An 18,046-nucleotide genomic window follows, 5' to 3' on the forward strand; every position below is an offset into this window, starting at 1 on the left:
GGAAGTGCACAGAAACCTGGACTACAGAAAGACACGTGCTGTATTTAACATCACGTGCCACTTCACTCTGTGAGGCCAGTCACACTGAGTCTGAGCAAATCTTTGTTTTTCCCATCACTATGAAATTAGATGAGGCTGGGCATTGATATCAACTCCTAGCCAGTAGGTATCAGCTTACTGCCTTTGGCAAAGTTGTACTCATGTTCTCTGCATAGTTGGAGAATATGATATTTGGCTCTTCAAACCCCACAATTCACTGCTGACCCATGTATGTTCACTTAGATGCTCTTGGATCTTTGGACAGCAGAGAGCACTTTCCCTTTCAACAATATTTCATAACTTCAGCACGTAATACCTTTTCCAAAGGAGGACAGATGTGCAGGAGTAGTTTTAGTTTTCCAAGAAGTTTTCCATTAGGATTTTGATTCTTCTCTGGCTTTGTAGTCCAACAGCATAACCATGGCTTTGCAAAAGCAAAGCTGAGGATGGAAGGTTGGTGCCTGAGCAATACTTGGTGTGAGCAGAGCATCCAGCAGAGGCACTGCCCCTTCATTCCCTGGGTTTAAAGGCAGGGAGGAGCTGTGAGGAGGCCTACCAGCACACAGCTACTCAGCCTTTTCTGGAGAGCTTTGGAGAGGGCATTGTGCATGAATAGCTTTAGTACATTAGGACAAATTTAGGACATTTCAGCCAGAAGCTGTTACATCTTACCTTCAGGTTTTTGAGACCTACAGAAATATGATACGGGATGGGTAGGGGAAATGGCTCTGTTTTGTTTTCAGAATACTGTATATCCTAGTTACAGGAAAGAAGCCAGGAATAATGCCTATCCCACTCCCAGTTCTGTTTGGTTTTGTTCTGTTTGTTTTTTTTTAAATTTTTTGTTGTTGTTTGTTTGTCTTGTTTTGGTTGGTTTTTTGGCTTTTTTTTTTTAAAGTTTTGCAGGCTTTGAAGAGGAGAGGGAGGAAAAGGAAGATCCTGAGCTCCAAGAATTTCACCCTCAGCATGCCAAAGTCATCAGTAGAAACGCACAGATTTTCCATGATGGCTTGGATACATGCCACAGTAAAAGAAGCCACTTCACAGTAAGCTTCCCTCCATGAGAAGACACTTCAGATCCCTCAGCCTCAGGGAGAAGAGGCTACTTTCCTTCACTGCAGTGAGACCCAGTCTGTATGAGAACTGCTCCTGCACAAACATCCACCAGCCTATTCAGTCAAGAACACAAGACTAAGGACATAAGCAAGTCTGTTGTCATATTCCACAGAAGGGCACAAAATCCACGATGATGTTAAGGCAGATTACTATGGGCTAAAGTAGTAGAACTCCTGCAAGCAGCAGATGGGAGAAAGAGTTGATGGGAAAGAGGATGGCTGTATTCCTAAAACTCCAGGGGAAAGTCAGGTTTTCAGTAGGAATATGGAAGCTGGAAACAGGAAGACAGCCACAAGTTAACATTTGGTATCTGCATGCACCTTAGAAAATATTTTTGTTACTGCACATTCCTATTATGACATACAAGGTTTTGCTTACTCTCATTTTTTTTTTGCTAGGAAATCTTGATGCTACTGTCAAATGATTAAGAAGTCACTCACTAATTCAGCAGTAACCCAACACTCCTGTGCCTTTGGCTGTAGCCACTGTACAAAGAGCTTTGGGATCCTGAGACATGTAACAGCTTTCTCCTCCTCCAAGACTGACTTTAAACAAAAGCCTTCTATCCAAAACAAAAACATTAGGCAGAACACAACCCGTATTCCTCCTATTTTGGGAAAGTCTGGATTGGAAATGTAATTTCTCATCTTGAACCCATGTGCAGCTGTTGAAGTGTAGCTCAGGAGCCATATAACATTTACAGTTTTTTCCTCTGAATGCTATAGAAAACAAATAAAAGAGTGAGAATCATCAGCAAAACATACTGCTAAATGCAATGCACTGGAGCAAATACTAATACAAATCATATTCCTACCTCTGCTGCTGACCAAGGATCTTCTGCTGCAGAGATGTGGTTTTGGGGAAAGATAGCTTAGTGACAAGTTAAAATCCTGAAAAGTCCACTTTTATGAAGACAGGCTAGGCACTAAGCTCCCATTTCACTCCAACCCTTCTCCTTATTTCCATGAGAAACTGCACTTGGATTTTCCAGAATCTCTGCCACCTATTTAGAAACCAGTCTGGAACAGAATGGCACTGCTGCCAGTTCTTCAGCTCCTACTTGGTCACACCATAAAGTCCTCTGCTTCTTAATTCCCTTCCTTGCCAGCCTTCAACAGTAATTTCTGAACACTTTCAGGCAAAATTCCACCTACAAGATACTGCTGGCTTTGAAATAGAAGAGGACAGACAAACATGCAAATATAAATGGAAAGCACTTCCTCAAAAGATTCCACTAATGTCTCAATAGTTCCTGACTAGTCAACACCTTACATTTTTAATTTTAAAATGTACTGCTACCATGGTTCCTGGACTCTTGAAATAGACATCAAATTCCACTATGAATTTAGACTTCCCAACGTGACTTTAGTTCTCCAAGCAGAGAGTAAGAGTCTTGTGAGAAGGTTTTGCTTCTGCCAGCATCCACTTCCAAGTTCTCCAGCCCCAGATAGAGGAGAAACAAAACAGGATGGCTGTGTAACAGCAGTTTGCCTCCTACACACTCCAGAGCTTCCTGGCTACTGCTGCTTTGTGAATTTCATGAGCTGTCAGTGAACAGATCTAGGTCCAACTGTGTGCCCACTGGTTTTGACCTGCAGGGCTTGGAGCTCCACATGCCATGGCCAATGCAAAATCCTGTCAGGAGCATGTGACAGGAGGCACAGCTCTGTCACTTCAGGGAAGATTACCCAGCTAAATAAAAAGCTGATAGGATGGTGCACACAAATATCAAGCCTGGTTGGGCATCAAGTTATAAGAACTAGGATGGATCAGGAGCTGCCTGCTGACTTAAGCAAAGCCCTTATTCACACCCATTCACTGTCAAAACTGTACAAGTCCAATCAATCACTGCCTGAGTGTTGACATCTCTGAACGTTAAGCAGCAAAAAGTAGAGACAAGTGGTGGAAAACATGATGAGTTATGCAAACTCATTTTCCTTCTCCATGCTAGAGGTTAGCACAGACACCACAGAGCACAGGAGGCAAAAACTAAGTACTAGAGAAAGGGGTGCATGACAGGCATACATTAGAGTAGCAGATGTCAAGAAGGAAGACAGTTTAATGTTCCTTTGCCTTTCAGGCCAAAAAGCACCTGTGGTAACAAATTCACCTAGAGTGTTTTCAAGGGTGCTGGCCACACACTGCTCATATAAACTTCATGGGATTAACAGTACAGCCTGTGGGATGGATCAGTCCTATATATATTTTTTTTATTCCACATGTAAATCTCAGAAGGAAGAAAACAATGCCTTGCTCATAACAGATTCTCTCTCCCTATTCCCCAAAAACATGCAAAGGACTTATTACAAGTTGGATATTGCTGAGATTACAGAAACATTCTAGCAGTACATATATTACTGAAGTAAAAGCAGACAATTTACTTCACGTTGTAAATTTCACTGTCTTCTGCCACTCTTCCTCTGGTCATTTGCTATGCCACCTGTGGAAGTTGTCTATTTGAAGTATGAGTAGGCCATGTTTAAGCATTAACTGAAACTTTGGTTTCTTCAGGAATTAGCCTTTACAAGTCCACTTTCTCCCAGGGGGAGTTACTCTTCAGCTTCAGAAGTCAAAGATAAGCAGTTCTGACCTCTGGCATGGATCTATTGATCAGGGCTGACCACAATTGTGAAATTTGCTTTCTCAAGTGATGGCTGCTTTTACCAATCTAGGACAGGTTCACCTACAGCAATTGAGGCTCACTCTTGCCAACTCACTGCAAGAAAACCATGAAGTACCAATGGATGGTCTGACTCCAGAGCCCTACCTAATTTATGCAGTTCTAGTCTATCCACCAAGGCATGATAAAAGCACAGCTCAGAGAGCTACAGAAAAATGCCTCAGTGTCACATTGTTGAGGTTGAGGTAAAATTTCAGTTCCACAGAAACACAGGATTTTGAATTCCTTAAACTGAGGAACATTCTGTGTTACATTTCCTTAGATCAAAATGTGCTCCTGACAAACAAAAAATAGTAGAGTATTTAGCTATCACAAAAGATGAAAAAGCATTAATCACATGGGATTCTCCACAGAAGTTAGAGATCAGTGGAAAAGAACAAGGAATACTGCAGAATAAATGATACCCAGGAAGGAAGTCACTAATCTCACCTGCACACAGTTATCCTTGTTTCAGGCCTTCCATCCTGTGCACAATTAAGTTTCTACCAAATTTAATTGGGGCCAGTCAGACAGCCCACTCAGGAGTCTGCTTAAAGAGGCAAAGAAGAAATAGAAGGCTTACGTGGTTTGGGGATGTGCAGAATTACTAGATTAGGCAAGTTTCAGGTGAAGCAGATGGTGTTCTTGATGTAGAAGGGACCTGGCATTGTTATTTTACAGAAGCCACAGTAGCTCACCTGGCAGCTTGCAGCCTTTGCTAAGACACAGATGAGTTTGGCTCAGTCACTGTTTCTATTTCTGTCGGTGCTTTGTCCCCAAGACACATTTGCCAAGGGCAAGTGCACACCCAGGCACCCAGCCTCTGCTGTTTCTGCACATAATGACTGGAAAAGAGGCTCTTGTGCAACTCCAACACACCATGCAAGAAAACCTCAACACCATGGCATCTGTCATAGCATTGCAGAGGGTGGCTACATCTCATCTGTAATGAAGGCTTCCCTGAAACCACCAGCATTTTCCTTTAAATGCAGCAATTCTTAGTAGCCTGCTCCAGATTTAAACCAGTGGTCAGCAAGCATCTTGTAAGCCATCCCCAGAACCATTCAGTCCCTGATTTTCCATGTGTGCATTCTGCAGACAGTGGTTTCTATTTAGGATTGTTTGCAAGGGAGATTCTGGGGTGGTGTAGGGAATGAAAGCAACACCCTTTCATGTGATCAGCTCTCAAACCTGGATACTTCTGCAAGAGATGTTTACCTTCCCAGTTCTCAGTTGAGTTGGAAAGGTTCACACACCAATGCCCAGAGGCTCACTTATTTTAAAACCAACAGGCTAACAGCTCAGGAAGTATACAGTTTGCTCCAAAAATACAAACAGAGATGTATAGAATGACCAAGTGTGTAATTTAACTTGTAGCGAGTACAAGGAACCAGTTCTGCTTACTGTGCTCAGGAGGAGCAAAAGAGGCATTTTCTACAATGCTCAGACATCCCATTTGCGTACTGATGAAAATTGCATCCCACTTCTGGTCATTCTACTTTTATTCAAGGAAATTTTGGTCACAGAATGTCTACCTGAAGCAAGAGAATAATTTGCACACTCACCCTGAACATACAGCCATCCCATAATTTTGGTTCTTCTTATTGCTAGAGTGTTTCCTTCTTGGTAACAGTTAGGAATTTTAGCAAGTATTAAGAACAAAACCTTAAAGAAACCATCTCTCAGATTCCTGATCTTGTTTTCAGGAAAACAAACAAGGTTCACCCTCTCTCCCATTAATTAGTTCATGCAGTCTTCACCCTGCCCACATCCAGAAATGTAGATTCTTTTAAGTTGTTTCTAGGTTACTGAATAAATTTGCCCTGCGTTTCACATGGTCAGTGATGGGATCTTCCTAGGTTCACATTATGCATCAGTTAAGACAAATGGGTCAAGTCTCTCCAAACAGCTCAGTTTTCCTCATGCTGGGAGGCCTCCAATAACATCCAAATGCTACAAAAGCCCATGTGGGAGATTAAAGTGCTATTTTTAAGCTTACCAATCTTCAAGCCAATGATTCAGATTTAATGTTAAATGCTGCTCCTCTAATCCTAGGGTTACCACTGTATGGAGACCTACCCTGCAACCATCCCATTACTTCCATCATGTTTGAGTAGGGATGGTGTTCAGGGCTTCCTTAACTTCATTTCAGTTTTAGCGCTCTGAAATTTGTTATTCCAGTTGCCAGGTTTTGTATGCAGTCACCTAGATTCCCAAAGAGCTATTGTCCTTTAAGGATACATTTCACCTGACTATATGGTCATCATTTAAAGTCACAGTGTCTTCAGACCTAGACAACAAATCATGAATCCTGAGGTGTCACTCAGACAGTGCAGACACATGTCTGCCAGCATTAGTCTAGCTAGTCAAGCTGCTGCTAATCATGAAAGAGCAACAACTTATTTTATCTTTTATCTAAGTATCAAACCAGTCTGGGATTCCTAAGCATACATATGGCAGCTGTGTTAATATAGGAGCAAAGCAAAGCTAGGTCTGCAGCACGAGCACACCCAGCATTGCCCTTGGCCTCCAGCTGCTGGAGGATAAGCTTGCATTAGAGCCCATCCCACCAGCATGCTTACCAGAAAGGGTGTGTGTGTGATGGGAGAGAGGAAAAGATCAGCAGGAGGTGGTTCAGCGAACAGAGTTAAAACAACTTCTCAAAGCAACAGGCTAAGGCTCGCCAGCACATGTTCATATTGCAGGGAGAAATGGGAGATATGGACTCAAGTGAAGTCTGGGAAATACTTGGCATTATCACCAGGTTTACGTTTAACTACATTGCCAATGTAACTGCAGTCCAGTATTATTTGAAATAAAGTGATGTCCCATTGCATGTGAAACGTTCAGATGAAGTCACATAGTTTCAAGATACAAAAAAATCAAACTGGCCAATAAAAATAGTACAGAGAACCCAGCCAGTAAAACTGAGATTCAAGAGAGCCCATCACATCCACTGTGTTTTCCAGAACTGCTTCACTTAATCCAGCTGTGAACCAACATCTTTCTACCGCAAAAATAATTAAAGTCTCCATCAAGAATGCTGGAAACTCTGATGTCCCAGCCCAAAGTGTGGGCTCCTCCGTCAAGCCATCCCCTAAATCTAATTCTATTATGAAACTCCTAAGCAAGACAATTACTTCTATAGTTTTGGTTTTTTTTAATCTGGAAAGGGACAAGAAATTGGTTTGTGGAGAAACAGAACTCTTTTTAACATAAAAACCAAAAGTAAGGAGTTACGTTGCTGGTTGTAACTGAAACAGGGCTGCTAATGATTACATCTTCCATTTTTCTGCCAAAGTATTATTAGAACTGCTTATTTGTTGTGCAGCTTGGGGAAAAAAATCTCTTCCATTCTTTATTAATCTTGTCCTCATCTGACACAACAAAATGCACCATCAGTCTTTCTGCTTACTTTGAAAAATGGGCCTGAAAGTCACCACAAGAGCCAAAGCCTTTGTGTACAATTGCTTTCTTGATTAAGTAGAACAAAGAGCAGAAGACATCAGTCACTATGCATTAAGTTTAGCATTTTCAAAGCTTATTTAAAGCCATTTCAGTGACATGATTTCTTAAAAGAAAATTTGTTATATCAAAAACCTATGAATGAAGTGGCCAATTGCTTGGTTTACTTGGGGAAGGAATGTTTGGTTTTATTGTTTGGGTGGGGTTTTCTTTTTTTTTTTTTTTTTTTTTCTTAAAAAGAGTCACATCCACTGGAATATAGCCCACAAGGTACCCACAGAACTCACTGGAAGGCCTCAGTAATACCCTTCTATCTTCTTGGACTCAGGTAGTGCCTTGCAGCAGTGCTGAGCTGGTGACCTATTTGGCCGATATAGGAAACCGAATCATTAGAAAGTTTATGTATTCTAATACGAAAAGCAGATTTTCCTTGGAAACATTTTCTTGGGGCAGGTTTCAGGGTCCCAAAACTGGCAGTAACTGCATAAACAGAGGAGGTAATGAGTGAAGGCTCCAACCAGCAATGCTATGTAAAATTCTTTCCTTTTCAGCCTGCCATCCTGGGCTCCAAGCAGGGTATGCAGTGGAAACAGAGAATTTAACTATCTGCCTGAGTATAAAAATCTCAGCACAGCAGGTTTGGATGAGAAGGGAGAGAGGAGGTAACTTGAAGGCAGCTGGGAATATCAGAATTGAAGTTTTCAGAGGCCTGCTAGAAAGTCTGCTATTCATTAGTACCTGGACTGTGTTGTATGGCAAACTTAGCATTTTGCTTGATGTCTTGTCTTCTCTGCATTTACTGAAGCACCCTGTTCCTCCAAGGCTAAGTTGCCTTTAGAGACAACTAAGTCTTCAAGTCCATTGTTTCCATGGTCACATCCCACCCTTTACCCAGTGGCCAGACTAGAAGGGCAGTCTCAGAAGTCCTGGCACAGATTTCATGCATGCAAATACTAAATATGAAGTCCAGACAGGCCTTGTCTCCTGTTCCTATAGAGGGTCTTAAGGATCTCAGCCCCTTGGATATGGGAAGTCAGAACAGCTATGGGTAAGAGACAATCTTGGCAGGGGCTAATACTGACTTTGCCCCCCCTCTGAAACATACTTCTTGTGGCTGATCTGTCAACCTTGTGGTACCTCTTTCAATCCTGCCTGTACAATGGCTTTTCCTCAGCAAGTGATCTTGCTTCACTGGTCTTGCAAGGCAGGAGAGTTTTTCTCTCTGGGCTCCCATTCCCATTTCTTGAGAAATCAGAGAACTGTAGAACTAAATGGATAGTATTTTTCCCACATAAAGCCAAGTGGAGGGAAGTTTAAAGGGGAACCTGTTTACTTCAGTGAGATGCTTCGAAGACAGCACATAGGGAAAACACAGTCCTGTAGATGGGTATTTAACATATCTGAAGCCTTCCCATTCACAGCAGTAACCCTTTACCCTAGCTTAGAGAAATTTGGTAGTGGTGAAGAGTTATCCCACAGAGACACGACATCAGTTAAAGAAAAGGCAAATGAATGCAAAAAGTCAAAGTGGTTGGATTCCAGATGTCTTGATTGAATAAAACAAAACACCAAAAAAAAGAAACCCAATGCTGCATAACTACAGCCTAAAGCATTTGAGAAAATATGCTTTAGTGGGATGATATAAAATTGGAAGCTTAGTTTTATTGTGTCTCTGTCTGCAGAGGTGATTATTTTAAACAATTTAAAAGCACACACTATATGGAGAGGATCTGATAGGTTCTGTATTGAGGAGAGTGTTTTCAAGGAATATGACACCTATTGTGTCCCTATTACTTGTTAAGCATTCTCTTCCCTCTATAGGAAAATGAAAAGCAGCAGCAATGCTTAGAAAATAGTCACTCAGTTCTTACTACAGTGAAAATTCCCATGATGGATCTTAAGGAGAAGCACTACTAGTTCACTTCACCAGGGCTTTATGAATGCACTGAAGGTCACTATAGCCTGACATCCAGCTGCTCCTAACTCAAACAGGATACAAATAATACAAGCTACAAAACAACTTCTCTGTCTCACTAAACACCTCTACTTGCAGAACTCCAGAGCAGTCTGGAGGTGTCCCAGGAAAACTTCAGCATAATTAGGCATTGAAAAGAGCACAGTGTTACCAGCCAGCCATATTTCAAGTATTCATAATGAGCTTGTCACCAAGAAGTCAGAGCAAGTACATACTGCAGTTCAAAGCTGGGCAAAGGAAAACCAAGCAAAGATGTCTGAAATGCAAAAGGGTTTTCCAGAAGAGATAGAAATGTCACAGTACAAATTAAAGGACAATCTCTCCTTTTCACAGGACTGGAACAAGTGTTCCCAGCAGAAAAGCAGGTGTCCACCTCAATCCCTTTTCACAGTCACAAAACAACAGGTATTTCAGGTGTGGCAATAGAGAACAACCTCATTTTCCACACTGACAAAGGTCAGTTACCAATACCAGAATGCTAACAACACTGGCTTTAGTTCCAGAATAGAGAACTACCTTCCAAGCTCCTAAAAACAGAAGAAAAAAATATCACTTGCCAGGTAAGTTACTAAGTGGGGAAGAGAAAAGCCATTTAGGCATCATAAGATAGCAGCATGAATATTACAACACACTTATAATTCCAGCATTTTGTGCATCAACCTTCCAGCCTCAGCTGAGATGATGATGTAGTGATGCTCAAGTAACAAATAGATCTAGAAACATCAGTCTCAAATTGGCCAAGTCTATGTACAGGGTAGCCTTGGACTGCACCTCAGAGGTAACCACTTCAGAAGAGTTGTGGCATGCTTCCTTCTGGGCACAGTAAATCTGAAGTTTTGATCTTGAAACTCAAATGAGGGCTTCAGCCATCATTTGTCTACTGAAAGTTGAACAGTCAGAAAAAGAAAGCAGCTGCCACCTCCTCACCCTTGCAGAGGCACGTATTTAAAAAAACAATCAGATTAGAGAAAAGGCAAGAAAAAAGTGGTCATAAAATAGCTTACAAAACAGAATCACCAGAGAGGTCAGGGTAGGCTGTCAAGGGCTGCTTCTAGCCTAATACAGCTGCTGAAGTCATTACACTGTGTCACCCCACCCTTGGGCTCTCAGGGGCCCTCCTCATCTCCTGCTGACCCAGCTGTTTCTGGTGTTAGTGTAAATTCTCTCCATCCATTCAACCTTTTGCAAACAGGACACTGGAAGAGAGAGTGCCTGTTTGCAGTGTTCACAGGGTTGCTGTCAGGCACTGCATTCCCAGAAAGGAGCTGATCTCCAGTGAGAACTTGGCGAGAGCAAGTCATCACATCCGGTTTTACCCCTCTGCTTTATGTTTGTCTAAGGCTTCCCCTGGAGCCAGCAAAGAGTCCTGTCCATCCTATCAATACTCCATTGACCCCATTTCCATTGGTTACTTTAAAACAAGGCACCCAGGCTTCCTCCTTAGATGCCAGATTTCAAGCAGCTACAGTTGAAAATAAAAACAATTCTTTGTAACCAGACACACCATCAGGATGGTTTGCTTATACTGTTGCAAAACAAACCAAGAGAACAACCAGCTTTGATCACTACCTCCAAAAAGCCTGAAGGCACTGCTGCAGTGAGACATGCAAATACCATTGGGCATCTTTACCCTCATCACAGATGTCTCTGAAACTTTGCCTGCACAGAGAAGCCCTTCTCCATCCCCTGAGCTGTAAGCATTTGAAGGAGAAATGCATCTCTGCTTTGCCAGCATTGTCCCTGTTTGGAGGGAAAACTACAAACACTCTGTTTTGAAACCTATTAAACAACTTTCCAGTAACTCCTAGCCAAAAATTCCTAATCACCCACCCTGCCTCCTCAGATGGCCTGTTTGTCTGCCTTAGTATGCGCGCTGGGCAGAAAACTGCGTCAGGACAGGAACTGATTCATAAGTGGATCAAATATCCTCTTCTTCAGGACTGGTGACAGGCCCAGAATGGCAGGACTCACAGCAAGGCAGCACTGTGTTCAGAATAGGGCTCTGGAGCCTACAGACCTTTGTTTTTTAAGAAGGTGTTTGGCATGGTCTTTCCCTGAACTCAACTCAGCTTGTCAAGAGTTATGAACACTGGTGCATACAGAAGCAGTTACATGAGCTATCCCAGGTGTTTAGTGGTGGCCACTCACATAAATTTGTCCTCTGGGATGAAGCCACCAGTGCTGGAGGACAGGTGCTTGACCCACATAAGCATTTTTTTTTTCTCCTCCTCAGATGCCATGCACAGCTTAAAAACTGATGAAGAGAAGTGTCTACTGCACAAGGGCGTATTTGCTTTTTTTTTTATTAGGACCTTGGGCTCTTAATTGTTCAGAATTCAAACACACAGCTATGCTGAGAAGAAATAGAAATGTAAAGACAGCTCTATCAGAGCAAACAGCAGGGCAGGGATGAATGTACAAACAGAAAGCAAGTTCTGAGTCACATCTGATGGACCATGCTCTCTCAAAATGCTTTGTAAGGAAAAGAAGAGCTTCCCAGGGAAAGCCAGCATGCACAATTGCACCTGAAATAAAGCGTGGTGCTGGCAATTAGGCACATTGTCTCTGGCAACACATCCAACCCATGGATGCACAGCTATTGACATTTCATAAGCAAACATGCATTTGCAATTTGGTATAAAGCTGCATTCACATTTGAAGTTTAGGAAACTGCTAAAATATCACTTATTAGAATAAAACAGAACCACACTGGGGTTTGTCAAGCTTTTGCAAGCTGATAGCACTAACGCTCAGAGACATTCAGTAGCAGTGCCCACAGTGCCATTTTCTCCCTGTGTAAAAAGCAGGAATCATGAAGACGACATCCTAGACAAAGGAGTAAAGCTTCAGAAAAAAAGATGTAAGACAAGAGCAGTTGTCTTCACAGAATTCAAAAGAAAACTTCCCACCACACTAAAGAGAAGGGGCCAAAAATAATCAATGCTACTTGCAGAAGCAGGTATGGCAGATGCGATATAGGGATGAAAGATACGCCCCAGAAATGCAAAACCTCCAACTTCTCTGTTTCTTTCTCAGCCACTTTAATGGCATCCCTCTAGATGAGATACAGTAATTCATCAAGAAAATAAACTTGGACAGACTTGGTAACAAGGAAAACCAGCTACTTAACCTCAGAAAGCAACACCTTCAAACAAAGTGTACTATGTTTCCCACTACAAAGTCGATCTCATAAAGTCCACAATCTAAGAGATTTCACAACAGAAAAGCCACTGTATCCCCAGGAGTCAAAGTCACAAAAGAGCTGTGGCCTCTTTATGACTCTCTCCTAAATAATGCCTGTGAGCAGCAGAAATGAAAACAAATGGTGACCCAGAGCACATTGTCAGGCACTCATTCATCTCCCAAAACCGTGGACAACCAGTAAGTCCCAAGACCCCTGAGCCAGGACACTGAGACAGACGCCTTCCTTAGAGGGACAGTTCAGTGCCATGTGCCACATCCCAGACAATGACAGAGAAGCAATCTCCCTTCCCAGAGATCCCTTTTGGTCTCAGTAAAGTTACACTAGCCACAATAGCTTTGTTTTACGTATTGCCTGTAATATAATAATGGAAACTGGCCTGCAGTTATGTAATTGCAAAGGAAATTACTTTGTTCCTGCTCAGCCCAGCTGAAAACACCATCCTACGATGCCTCCACCACTGACCTGGCTCCCAGGGGCTGAGAGGGAAGAATCCCTGCCCTGCCTGCGAGCACAGCAGCTGCAGAGGTGCTCAGGAGTATGCTTATACTTCACCATCTGTCAGGTTTTCCATTGCAAACACTGCCACCACAGTTTATAGCTTGACCGTTTCAAGCCACATCCATGCAAAACTTGGCAGACGGGAAACTGCTCTGGCCCAGTCCCTCCCCCTTCTACTTTAAAGAAATCTGTGTCAAATTCCTGCTTTAAAGTTACAACATTTCATTTCTGCGATAGAAATAGTTTCAAATAATTCCACAAGGCTTTTTTTGGTTAAGATTTAAAGGAAGACTATGTACTTGACAGAAAAGACTGGAGTCAACTATTCACATTGTTATTCCGAAACAGCTCAGAGATGTTTAGATAGTGTTGGAAGGTTCAGGTTGGTTACACAGTGCATTTAAACAAATCACAGTCACTTCCAACAAGGAACACAACCCTTGTAACTACAGCCTGTTCCCAGACACCATCTGGAGAGACTAAACCTCTGTTCTCCTTCCTGATGCATTTGTGGCCATTGCTTCATGCATATTTTCCTCCTCAGCAGAGGAAAAAAAAGAAAGATATAAATATACAACAGATACAGACACACTGTGAGTCTTTACTCATAATAACCAGAATTTGAAGTTCTGAAGGACAATTTTCATTGAGCCAATATAGGTATGTGCTGTAAAATCCAAGTATCAAAGTTTGAGAGCTTGTACATTACTAAATAGCTTGTTCAGAAGTATATCAATCCTACACATTTCTTTCAGTGTAGCAAGGTTTGTTTCCATGCCAATTGCAGCAACAGTCAAGTTACAGTGACCCATGGGCTTCATAGCTGAGATGAACGGGTTCAGAAATCAATCACCACATATGCTACACTGACCTTGCCTTTAAGCCATAATACTGAACAGAAGTTGCCACTTGAAGTGATGTCCAAATTATAACTTTTAACTTCCATAATGAGGACAACCTTAGGCAATTAATTTTTAGTGAAAGAGAAAACTAAGTATATAAGACAACACCAAATGGGTTTGCATGTCTGACTGTAATATGCCTTAAATTCCATCTCTGATATGGAAAAGTAACACTCAATAATGCTACAAAGTAAATGCAACACACTGTTAGTCAAGATGAATATAATGTACCTTGACGATAGCCAGATAAGATTTCAATAAATCAAATTACAGTTTTCTCCCCTCTTCTACCTCTGTCCTACATAGTGGCCTTTGAAAGCAGAGCTTACTTCTTTCCAGTGGGGTACGCACTTTGGAGGCAAATATCAGAGGAGAAACTAACTCTAGCTCAGGCCCTAGGGGAGCAGTATGCTATAGGGCCAACTGACCAGTGCAGCTCAGGTGCTTCCTCCCTATCAAGACATGCAACAGAACCAAGTTACAGTTTAACCCACTCTGAGGAAACAAGAAGAAACTCCACAACATTTAAGCATCCCTAGGTATCAACATGCAACCCTGTTCAGTCAAGGCCTTTAAAATCACAGTCATCCATACTATCCAGTATATACAATCATACATTCATTGTTTCCCCAAAGTACAGTTATATGATATGCTATATGCACATATATACATAAGGGGATTTGAGATGCTGGCCCTGCAGCACACACATTGCACAGTGTCCAGTCTGACAGGATTTCTCAGCCACACAGCTGACAAGCTATCAAGCCACTCTTCCTTCCTTTCATTGACAGAAGTGTCCGTGCTGTAAGTGACATCCATGGTACCTTCCATCACCTTTGCCTGTCTGCATCAGAACAAGTCTCATTTATGCAATCACAAATAGTTTCACAACACTAAAGTCAATATGACCATGCAGTCAATTGAATTGCCACACATTTGCAAAGTTCAATAATCTTACTTTCTTTAAAGAGTATCCCCATGTTCTTAGAAGTTGGAACCATGCCTTCTAGGCATGCTTGACTAAACAGACACAATTCAAATAATAAGGAAAAATTTCATTATATGCCAATTATAGGCTCAGTTTTAGCTGAAAATACAAGAACAGTAGGATTGAAGTAATTCCTGGGATATCCCTAACTTAGAAGAGAGGTAGTGTGTATGGTTGGAGTCCTGTTCTTGGAACAACTGAAACATGAATTGCCCACCAGAACAGTTTACACAAGCATTCAAAGCAAATGATGCTCTCTCCATCACCAACTGGTGGCTGGGTTTTTTGTTGTTGTTGTTGTTTTTTTGTTAAATGCAAATCTGTATAAGTATTGTACCTAAGTCAATATAAAGGACATGTTTGTAGCATGGAGTTCAGGGCTTCAGATTTCCTTCCTTGTTTATATGGACAATAGGAAATCTGGCTACTAGGCATCAAAATATGAGCCTAAGAACTGTAATCCATCAAGTACGTTTCCTTGGAAGAGTTGCATTTATGTATCCAGTAATTAAATTCAAACTCTGCCACTCTCCATTTGCATCACCACATACCACACGGTTCAATACAATATGATGCTACCTGTTGAGAGGCCACCTCAGAAGAAAACAAAGGAATTGTAATTTGTAGTTTAGACACTTCTTGCATTATTTAACAGCCCAATTCATTTGGGTCCATAAGCCATTTTCCAGGACAGAGATATCATGGATAAGAATACAGTTTGCACAATAACCAGGCTTGTTCTCATAGCAGTAACACCCATTATTGACTGTGAGGAGCACTCAGGCTTGGAGGAGAGGATGCCTGTCCACTAGCCCAGACAGTTTAAGAAGTCAATATATTTTCCCCCCCCTTGAGTCATAACTATAGCTTCAAAATGGGGCAGATGAGCATTTTGACCTCTACTAGTTTTGCAAGTGATACAGTCAGTACCCAGGAGACAGCAACTTCTATTCACACTAGCCAGTTCATTTCCACATGCTATCCTTTTGGACATCACACTAAATCATTGGCCAGCAACTGACTGCATTGCTTTGAGCCAAAGAAGCATTAGGCTTTCATATGGCGGAGAAGTAACCATTCCATTAAAAGGAAAAGAAATGAAAAAATACAATGCATGGTCATCACTGTGGGTAACCTGACTTCATCTCTTGGAAGATGGATTTGAGTCCCAGATCGGGGCGTCCCAATTCCCCCAAGCTCTGGCAAGCCCAGCAAGCTCCATAGCCAGCCAGCTGTGACAGCCCTGCATGTGAAGCTACCACATGCATCAGCCTGTGTTTGAATGGCTCCAAGTGCCAGCATCTCCTCTGGATGAGGACACACAAGTCACGAGTGGGCTGGAAACCAGTCCTGGACAACAGCTCTGGATTAATACACGAGGAGCACTGGAGGCGAGGAGGGGGAGCATCTGAAGACAGGCAGTTATTCAAACCAGCTGCTAACCAGCTCCAGCCACTCACATATACAGAATGCTGTATTTGCTGCATTTGTTCTGCCTGACTCAAAGCTGCCAGATGTTCAAGAGTTAAAGTACACAAAAGACATCTATACAAATATTTCCCAAAGCCCTCATTTTCCAAGTGGAAGGTGGTTATTCCAGGGATGACAAAAGAAGGGATTTCATCTTGCTCTTACATGACAGGTTCTGCCTCCTTGCCTCAAAATTCCCCAGTTATTGCCTTCTGCAAGTTTTGAAACTGTGCATGGCCACGTATTTATCTATGCACATTCTCTCCCCTCCCTACTAAACTCTGGGCCACAGGCTAAGCTGTCATGCCAAGTTTCATCTCAAGCAATTTTTAAACACTCATCCTATAAATCCTCCAAAAAGGGAGTTAGTAATGGAAATGTTGACAGAGACTTAAAGAGACAGCAGGGCAACTGTATCAGTCCAGTATGCATCAGCTTCATTAGCTGCGGATCCTTCTCTCCTTCACCTTCATTTTCCATGAGTGTACTTTGGCTAATTAATACACAAAACCTATATAACATTCTTACAGTAGAAGGCAACATTTGGACCCCAGCCCAAAACAACATTGAGAAACTTCAACATCCTCAGCCAGACATAGTAACTGTACCAGATGGAGCTAACATACAGCTACAAGCAGTGATGGGGAAACTGAAAGAAGATGAACACATGTAAAAATCAGACCACTGGAAGAGAGAAAAGCACCAAATGTGTCTTACCACTTTCATTTTTCTCTATAACATCCACAACCTCTCCCGCCTGGAGGCTGATCTCCGAGTTCTCTTGCTTCTCATAGTTGGACACCACCACATACTGCTCCAGGATCATGGGCTCAGAGCTAGCATCAGCACCTGGGGAAGGGAAAAAGCAAGCCGTAAGCCAGCTTCCAGCCATGGCTCCTCGAGAGCGACCTCCGTCCATCCGATTCACGACAGGCCAACTTGTCACCAGAGCCAAGAGAATCAGCAAACAACCTTGGCTCGCAGCATATCCCCAAATGGCTGGCCATATAGAAACAGCCTCCTCTGGCCCACAACCCAGCAGCACAGAGGGACATTGGAGAGAAGAAGAAGAAAAAAGGGAAGGAAAAAAAAAATACAAAAAGGAGCCAAAACCAGCGAATTAGTTGCAAAGTTTCATGATGGATTCTGAAAATAAACCTCTTCCCAACATGGTTTCCACAATCCTTGCTCCCATTCAGAGAGAAAAATCCTGGGCAGAAGCAGCATAATTCCACAGCTGAGCCATCCCCCTGGTAAACCCAAAGAAGAAACAGCTCTCCCCTTGGCGGCTCAGCTCCTTCTCCACTCTAAAAGCTTGAGCTGAAAGTCAAGAGGGGGCTGTAGATGCCAATCATATTCGTCTGCACTGCAGCCCTTAAATAGAAACACATGAGCGGGATTGAAAGAGAGGGAGGTGGGGTGGAGGGAGAGAGGGGAGGGCGGGGAAGAGTGTTTACTTGAAACAGAAGAAGAAAAAAAAGTTATAGCGCCAGATCCTTGCTCAAACACAGCCACCCCCTGCCTGCCCCCCGCCAGCTCCGCAGTTCCGCATTCCCCATGGTGGAGCAGCCCTGATTGGGACAGGGGCACAGCACACCCCGGAACCCCCATCTCCATCAGCCTGTGGTGCCTTTTCGGAGCCCTTGACCCAACCTCCCCAGTTCAGTTTCTCTGTAGTGAGGACTTTCAGATGTCAGATGTCATTTATGAATGAGCATAGCCTCTCACA

The 18,046-nt window shown here is 42.6% G+C and overlaps 1 protein-coding gene across 2 annotated transcripts in view; it reads right to left on the minus strand.

Moving 5' to 3' along the window:
• The window catches only part of SH3PXD2A (SH3 and PX domains 2A), a 61,507-nt gene extending 43,857 nt beyond the window's left edge, over positions 1–17,650 (minus strand). Inside the window, exons 1-2 of one of the 2 annotated variants that reach the window (XM_030453649.1) lie at positions 17,290–17,650; positions 17,035–17,166 (exon numbers count right to left, since the gene is read on the minus strand). In XM_030453649.1, coding sequence (XP_030309509.1) covers positions 17,035–17,143 — 109 coding nt within the window. In that variant the 5' untranslated portion in view covers positions 17,144–17,166; positions 17,290–17,650. Of the gene's footprint in view, positions 1–17,034 lie in introns of both variants that reach the window. The other variant, XM_030453648.1, reaches the window with a different exon arrangement.
• Positions 17,651–18,046: the final 396 nt, after the last annotated feature.

Source organism: Calypte anna, chromosome 6 (assembly GCF_003957555.1).
Source record: "Calypte anna isolate BGI_N300 chromosome 6, bCalAnn1_v1.p, whole genome shotgun sequence".
NCBI classification, from domain to species: Eukaryota; Metazoa; Chordata; class Aves; order Apodiformes; family Trochilidae; genus Calypte; species Calypte anna.